Source organism: Oryza sativa, chromosome 1 (assembly GCF_034140825.1).
Source record: "Oryza sativa Japonica Group chromosome 1, ASM3414082v1".
Taxonomy (NCBI): Eukaryota; Viridiplantae; Streptophyta; class Magnoliopsida; order Poales; family Poaceae; genus Oryza; species Oryza sativa.
In genome coordinates, this window is record NC_089035.1 from 27,978,007 (window position 1) to 27,986,343 (window position 8,337).

Consider the following 8,337-nt stretch of genomic DNA (forward strand, 5'->3'; position numbering starts at 1 on the left):
TGGTTCAGTCGCAGAGTCGCTCAAGGGCCAAGGCGGTTTGAAGGATGTCTAGTTCACCTCTTGAATCATCTATCAGCACTAACTAGCTTTTTCATAACGAAATTCGAAGTGATGGCGTTCTACATGGTAATACTCCCTCCGTCCAAAAAAAAAAACTCAACCTACTACTTCGATGGGATATAATCTAGTACAACAAATCTAGATAGGAGTACTAGGTTAAGTTTTTTTGGGACGAAGGAAGTATGCGGTAACTTTACATCCACCGTAGATCTATAAATTTGAATATATTAAATCTGGATATAGATATATGTCCATATTCATAATTCTAAAATACTTCTAATCTTATTCTAAATTACTAATCTATCTATCTATCTATCTATCTATTATATTATTAAAACAGCTCGAAAAGAAGGCATCACGTTCGTTGTGGGGCTAGAAATTCCCACATTAATCGAAGAAAAAGAAAAGAAGAGTCCAAATAGAAATATAATTTAAAAATAGCTGAAATTCGGAATTATAAATAAGCAATATTGAAAGAAGAGTTCGTATAAGAATCCAATACGAGATTAATTAAAATTCGGAATAAAAATAAAATAAAATCTGAAATTGGAAAAAGAAGAGTCTATGTAGGAATATAATCTAGAAATAATTGGAATTCGGAATTAAAAATAAAGAATATTAAAAGAAGAGTCCATATAAGAATCCAATACGAGATTAATTAAAATTCGGAATAAAAATAAAATAAAATCCGAAATTAGAGAAATAAAAAAGATAGTTTGAGTAGGATGAAACAACTATAAAATTGAAAATAAAAAACATTAAAAAATAATTCATATAAGACATAATACGATATTAACCAAAATTCTAAATAAAAATTAAAATAAATTCCAAAAATAGAAAAAGGAAAAATAATAGTTCACCTAGGAATAAAATTTATAAATAACTTAAATTTGTCATAAAAAAATAAAAACTATTGAAATAAGAGACCATCTAGAACATATCACAAGATTAACTAAAATTTGAAATAACAAAAAAATAAATTCTGAAAATAGAAAAATAATTATAAGAGTTTAAGTAGGAATATAATTTGTAAATAAAAATATCGGAATGAAAAATATGGACTTCTAAAAAAAACTCCATCTAGAACACAAATGATGACAAACAACAATAAAGAGGGGGAGAAGCAACAAGTTTATAAAGAAGTAGAACGGTGGCGGTTGACAGGACATCTAAAAACAATTAACAAAACCTCAAATAGAATCCCAATGATGATTAAAAGGAGGGACGACGGATGGGCCGTTAAGCAGCCGGTCATGGCAGTTGGCGGGACTTATAGAAAGTAAAATATGAATCCAAATAATAATTATGTTCGATTTTTAAAATCCCAATGACAATAAAGAGAAGAGGCAGTGGATAGGCCGAAGAGAAGTACGGTGACAGGGTTTGATATGACTTCTAAAAATTATAAAAAGATGACAAATGACAACAAATATAGGAGAAGCAACATGCATGTAAAGGATTAGAGTGGTGGCGGTTGATGGAATATCTAAAAACTATAAACAAACCCCAAATAGAATCCCAATGATGATTAAAAGGAGGGACGATGGACGGGTCATAAAGTAGCATGGTTACAACGGTTGGCGGGACTTCTAAAAAGTAAAAAAAAAAACCCAATGATAATCATGTTCGAATTTTAAAATCTCAAAGACAATAAAGAGGGAGGCAGCGGGAGAGCAGTACATGTGTACAATGGTAAAGGTGCTGACAGTTTGGTGGAACTTCTAGAAAGTAAAAAAAGAACCCAAATGGTAATTACGTTTGATTTTTAAAATCCCAATGAAAATAAAGAGAAGAGGCAGTGGATGGACCGTAGAGTAGTATGGTGGCAGCATTTGACGAGACTTCTGAAAATTATAAAAACAAAACCCAAACGAGACAATAAACTCTAAAAACTATAAGTCTAATTTTTAGAGGTTTTTAGTGAGACCAAATTGTCGGAGATATGGGCCCGGGGGTATGTGGAGTAAAGGAGAGCTACTTCCCTTTCCAGCCACGTGGCTCTGCGAGCTGGTCCCACCCACATACCTCGTGAGTCACTAAGGTGATGGGGAGAGCCTCGGGGGTCGACGACATCCCCTCGGGGGTGACGTCACCCCCTCGGGCTCTCCCGTCGTTTTAGCCCGAGGCCCTCCCTCGGGGGGAAGGGTGAGAGGGGAGTCTAGGCTGGGCGGCCATAAATGTGCAGCGCCCCAACCGTCCCTCGCTGCGTTCAATGCGGCGAGGGCAGACGTGCGGCGTGCCCGACCGACCCCTGTCAGTCGGATACGACCGGTCTGTGACCAGTCTATTGCCGGTCACGGCCGATTGAATGGATGGTCGTGCCCCCACGTCGCCTCTGTCTCCGCGGAGTGGCGGTAGGTACGCCCCGTCACATCCGGACGTCGTTCGATATAGGGCTGCCGCAAGTCCTCACTCATTTATGAGGGAATGACAGGGCTGCCCCCCGTGTCAGGCGGGAGACGGCGCTGGGCCCCACTCAAGGACCGACCGATGCTTAGCTTCCAGCAAAAGGCACGGGTTGAAACCCGGTGGGAAGAGGGAGAAGGGCCCCCTCCCCTCCCTCCGATGGAGGGGGAGGGTAGAGGCGGTGCATGTGGTATCCCCTTAAGCTATAAAAGGAGGACCTTGCCCACCGGAGAGCGGAGAGGAGCAAGGAGAACCTTGTAAAAGTCCACTGATAATCCCAAACGCAGGAGGAGGGTATTACGCTCCAGAGCGGCCTGAACCTGGGTAATCGAATTGTGTGCTATCTAAACGGGGATCGGAGGGACGAACACGCGACTTCGGAGAGACGAGTCTCTGCCCTCGGCCGAACTCACGAAAGGGGGGTCACGCGACTTCCCGCGATCGGGGGGTCTTCCCTCGACAGCTGGCGCGCCAGGTAGGGGGCAGTTGCGCGTTTGAGAAGAAGTCGCTTCCTTCCGCTCCAAGTCGGACCAGGCCCTAGACCGCCATGGTCGAGGTCCTGGAAGCGGGGGAAGCGGTGGCGTTTACCCCCACCCCGTCTGGGAGTGGGGATTCGGGCGAAAACCGTGACCCTCATCACCATCGCCGTGGCTCTCGAAGTCCTCCCCGCCGCGAGCCTTCGCGGAGGGAGGATCCAACCCGTTCAAGTGGTACGGCCCTCTCCCGCCCCCAGGCGGAGGGAGGTCGCGACGCGTCGGAGCACGTCATCGTCTCGACTACGGAGACGGTGGTTCGCCCCAAGGCGCGCTTCAGGCGGTGGGCGCCCTTCTGCGGCATCCCCCGGTGAACCCGGAGCCGGAGACCCCCGTACGGCGCTGGCTGGACGACGTGGCCAACTTGGTCACCGCTGCCCAGCGGCAGTTGGCCACGGGTGGCCAATCCACCGCCACAGGTACATCAAGTGCCCCGGCTACCCTTTCCTCGTCGGCGAGGAGAAGGGCCCGTCGATCGGCCACAACCTCGAGGCGATCCACGGCTCCAACGACATCGGAGGTCTCGGGAAGGCGGAGGCGTCACGATGACCTCTACGGGGCGCAGGACGCTCGGGTCAACATCGAGCGACGCCGGGACGAGCGCCGGGCTACCCGCATGGGGGAAGGCGCCTCCTCATCTGGAGTGCCACGCTCTTCTTCGCGAGGCGGCCCTCCCCTCACGCTCACCCCTGGGGGGGCAGGTTGTAGGGCTTTCGTTGCGAGTCTCCGGAATGTCCGGTGGCCCCCGAAGTTTCGCCCCAACCTCACGGAGAAGTATGATGGCAGCATCAACCCCTCCGAGTTCCTCCAAATCTACAACACGATCATCGTGGCGGCAGGGGGTGACGACCGGGTTATGGCGAACTACTTTCCCATGGCCCTTAAGGGTCAGGCGCGTGGCTGGTTGATGACCCAGCCCCCCGACTCCATTCACTCTTGGGAGGATCTGTGCCAGCAGTTCGTCACGAACTTCCAGGGGACATATCCCCGCCCGGGGGAAGAAGCGGACCTGCATGCTGTGCGGCGGAAGGACGACGAGTCCCTCCGTTCGTATATACAGCGCTTCTGCCAGGTCCGCCACACCATACCGTGCATTCCAGCCCACGCAGTAGTGTATGCATTCCGGAACGGCGTGCGGCATAACCGCATGCTGGAGAAGATCGCCTCCAAGGAGCCCAAGACTACCGCCGAGCTCTTCGAGCTGGCGGACAAGGTGGCCCGGAAGGAGGAGGCGTGGGCCTGGAACTCTCCTGGCACCGGTGCGGCGGCTGCGGCTGCCCCCGAGTCTGCCCCCCGCTCTAAGCGGCGAGATAGGAGAGGCAAGAGGAAACCGGCCCGTTCCGACGACGAGGGCCATGTCCTTGCGGCAGACGGGCCCACGCGGGCCCCGCGCAAAGGAAAGATTACCGGCGATAAGCCGAGCTCCACCGCCCCCTCCGGCGAAGGCCGGTCGGCGGACAAGTGGTGTTCGGTGCACAACACTTACCGCCACAGTCTCGCCGACTGCCGCTCGGTCAAGAACTTGGCCGAGCGGTTCCGAAAGGCCGATGAGGAAAAGCGGCAGGGTCGACGGGAGGGCAAGGCTCCCGTGACCTCAACCAGTGACCAGCGAGAGGAGGCCAAGAACAAGGCCCCTGCTGACGATGGCGGAGGTAGTGAGGATCTGGATTTCCAGATACCCCAAGGGACCGTCGCCACATTCGATGGGGGGGCTTGCGCTCGCATTTCTCGTCGAGGGTTCAAGGCCATGAGGCGGGAACTTCTGGCCGCTGTTCCCACCCACGAGGCGATCCGGAAGGCGCGCTAGTCGGAGGTAAAGCTCACCTTCGACCAGAGCGACCATCCGACGGTACTCGCTCGGGGAGGGAAGTTGGCCCTGGTGGTCTCCCCGACTATCCACAACGTCAAGATGAAGCGTGTGCTGGTGGACGGTGGGGCCAGTCTGAACATCATCTCCCCGGCTGCCTTTGACGCGCTCAAGGCCCCGGGGATGAAGCTCCAACCGTCGCTGCCAATCATTGGCGTTACTCTGGGACACACGTGGCCGCTTGGTCACGTCGAGCTCCCAGTAACCTTCGGCGACTCCACCAATTTCTGCACCGAGCGGATCGACTTCGATGTGGCGGATCTCAATCTGCCCTACAACGCGGTCCTGGGCAGACCCGCGTTGGTGAAGTTCATGGCCGCCACCCATTACGCCTACCTCCAGATGAAGATGCCAGGTCCTGCCGGTCCCATCACCATCTTTGGTGATGTCAAAGTCGCCCTCGCCTGTGCAGAACAGCGCGCGGACAACTTGGCGATGGCCACGGGGCCGCAGGCCCCGGAGGCCCCCGCGTCCCGCGCCCCCAAGAAGCGCCTCACCTTGGCCGACGAGGTTCCCGTCAAGGAGATTCCCCTTGGCGACGATCCGTCCAAAACCGCTAAGATTGGCGGAACCTTGGACGCCAAATAGGAAGGCGCGCTCGTCTCCTTCCTGCGGGCGAATTCTGACGTTTTCGCATGGAAGCCGTCGGATATGCCCAGGGTCCCCAGGGAGGTGATTGAGCACCGCCTCGCCGTGCGACCGGATGCGCGACCTGTCCGGCAAAAAGTGCGGCGTCAAGCCCCGGAGCGACAAGCCTTCATCAGGGAGGAGGTGGAGGAGGTGGCGCGGCTCCTGGAGGCTGATTTCATCCGCTAGGTGATTCATCCGGAGTGGCTGGCGAACCCGGTGGTCGTCCCGAAGGCCAACGGCAAGCTGCGGATGTGCATCGACTACACAGACCTCAATAAGGCATGCCCTAAAGATCCCTTCCCTCTACCACGTATAGATCAGATAGTCGACTCCACTACGGGGTGCGACCTTTTGTGCTTTCTAGATGCATACTCTGGGTACCATCAGATTGGCATGGCTAGGGAAGATGAAGAAAAAACTGCCTTCATTACTCCTGTAGGCACCTTTTGTTATACAACCATGCCTTTTGGGTTAAAAAATGCCGGTCCTACCTTTCAGCGCATGACTCGAATTACTTTAAGTAATCAGATAGGGCGCAATGTAGAGGCGTATGTCGATGACTTAGTGGTAAAAACGCGCCGCCGGGACACATTGCTGCAGGACCTGGCCGAGACTTTCGATAGTCTTAGGTCCACGCGCGTAAAGCTGAACCCCGATAAGTGTGTGTTCGGCGTTCCGGCGGGCAAGCTTCTCGGTTTTCTAGTCTCTTCCCGAGGCATAGAAGCAAATCCCGAGAAAATACGCGCGATAGAGAGGATGCGCCCCCCAACAAGCTCAGGGATGTGCAATGTGTCGCTGGATGCATGGCCGCCCTGGGTCGATTTATATCAAGACTGGACGAGAGAGTGCTGCCCCTATTCAAGCTCCTCAAGCGCCCCGGGCCGTTTGTATGGACGGAGGAAGCTGAGCAAGCCCTCAATCAGCTGAAAGCTTACCTCACTTCTCCCCCTATCCTGGTGGCCCCGGGGCCGGAGGAGCCATTGCTACTCTACTTGGCTACGACCCCCCACGTGGTGAGTGCCGCCCTAGTAGTTGAACGCGAGGAGACCGAGCGGGAGGTCCCTCCGGCTCGTGATGGCCCCTCGTCCCCCAAAGCCCCCAGCCCCCGGGAGGACCCCGAGGCCCCCGGAGGAGAAGGCGAGGCTTTGGCAGGAGGCCCCGAGCCCTGTGATCCCAAGATAATCCGGAATCCCCTGGGGCCCCCGAGCAGGCGCGCCCCGGGTCATCCGCCCCTAACAACACGAACCGGCCCCGCCGAACGGTGCAGCGGCCCGTCTACTTTGTCAGCGAGGCGCTTCGGGATGCGAAAACCCGGTACCCGCAGGCCCAGAAAATGCTTTACGCCGTATTGATGGCCTCGAGGAAGTTGCGCCATTACTTCCAAGCACATCGGGTTTCCGTGGTAACATCGTACCCTCTCGGCCAAATCTTGCACAACCGAGAGGGCACCGGACGGGTGGTAAAATGGGCCATCGAGCTAGCTGAGTTCGACCTGCACTTCGAACCGCGGCACGCGATCAAAAGTCAAGTCCTGGCTGACTTCATCGCGGAATGGGCCCCAGTGGACGACCATGTTCCGTCCGAACCCCCTTCCTCCCCCGAAGAGAAAGAGGACCCAAACGCTGACATTCGTGGCGGACACTGGATTATGCATTTCGACGGCTCCCTCACCCTTCAAGGCGCGGGTGCTGGAGTCACACTAACCTCGCCAAGCGGAGACGTCCTCAAATACGTCGTTCGGCTCGACTTCCGAGCCACGAACAACATGGCAGAATACGAAGGGCTCCTCGCAGGGTTGAGGGCGGTAGCCGGAATGGTCATCCGCCGTCTCCTGGTCCTAGGTGACTCCCAGCTGGTCGTAAATCAAGTATCCAAAGAGTATCAATGCACCGACCCTCAAATGGATGCATATGTCCGCGAAGTACGGCGCATGGAACGCCACTTCGACGGAATCGAGCTCCGGCACGTGCCCCGGCGCGACAACATGCTCGCTGATGAGCTGTCGCGTGTTGCGTCGGCGCGAGCCCCACTTCCCCCGGGGACCTTTGAAGAAAGGCTTGTCCAACCATCAGCACGACCGAACCCCTCGAGGGGCTCCAACGACATACCCTCCGCCCCGACTCCTGCCGACCCGCGCCCCCCGGAGCCCGAGGGGGTCGACCCCGACCCTCCTCCGCGCCCCCCGGAGCCCGAGGGGGTCGACCCCGACCCCCCTCGCCAAGTCGCATGGATGACTGACATCCGGGCGTATCTCGACGGCAATACTCATCCTGAGGACCGCGCAGAAGCTGAAAAGCTTGCGCGCATCTCTAAGCGGTACGTCCTCGTAGAAGGGACCCTCTACCGGCGTGCCGCCAACGGGATACTCTTGAAGTGTGTTTCTCGAGAGCAGGGCATCGAGCTCATAGCCGACACCCATCAGGGCGAGTGCGGGGCCCATCCGGCCTCACGAACTTTAGTCGGGAAAGCCTTCCGTCAAGGCTTTTATTGGCCGACTGCATTACAAGATGCCCAAGAATGGGTCCGGCGGTGTAAAGCGTGCCAGTTCCACGCCAAGCAGAACCACCAGCCGGCCCAAGCCTTGCAGGTCATCCCCCTCTCTTGGCCTTTTGCGGTCTGGGGGCTAGACATCCTTGGACCTTTCAAAGCGGCTCGAGGCGGGTATCAGCACCTGTACGTCGCCATCGACAAGTTCACCAAGTGGCCCGAGGCTTACCCTGTCGTCAAGATCGACAAGCATTCTGCCCTCAAATTCATCAGGGGCATCACCTCTCGGTTCGGAGTGCCCAACCGCATTATCACAGATAACGGCACCCAGTTCACCAGTGAGCTGTTCGGCGA

General features: G+C 54.5%; 2 protein-coding genes across 2 annotated transcripts; both read left to right on the forward strand.

Annotated features, from left to right (window-relative positions):
- Positions 1–3,615: 3,615 nt before the first annotated feature.
- Positions 3,616–4,806, forward strand: LOC136355467 (uncharacterized). Its single transcript, XM_066308060.1, has one exon. The coding sequence runs from the start codon at positions 3,616–3,618 to the stop codon at positions 4,804–4,806; it is 1,191 nt and encodes a 396-aa protein (XP_066164157.1).
- A 102-nt stretch (positions 4,807–4,908) lies between these two features.
- LOC136355468 (uncharacterized) lies at positions 4,909–5,682 on the forward strand. The gene is made up of 2 exons (XM_066308064.1): positions 4,909–5,376; positions 5,455–5,682. The coding sequence occupies exons 1-2, from the start codon at positions 4,909–4,911 to the stop codon at positions 5,680–5,682; spliced, it is 696 nt and encodes a 231-aa protein (XP_066164161.1).
- The last annotated feature ends 2,655 nt before the right edge of the window (positions 5,683–8,337 follow it).

Excerpts from the sequence above, each read along its gene's own strand:
- LOC136355467 (XM_066308060.1), top strand. The coding sequence starts at position 3,616 with ATGGGGGAAGGCGCCTCCTCATCTGGAGTGCCACGCTCTTCTTCGCGA.
- LOC136355468 (XM_066308064.1), top strand. The coding sequence starts at position 4,909 with ATGAAGCGTGTGCTGGTGGACGGTGGGGCCAGTCTGAACATCATCTCC. Across the intron at positions 5,377-5,454 it reads GCCTCACCTTGGCCGACGAG|GAAGGCGCGCTCGTCTCCTT; the intron begins GTTCCCGTCAAG and ends GACGCCAAATAG.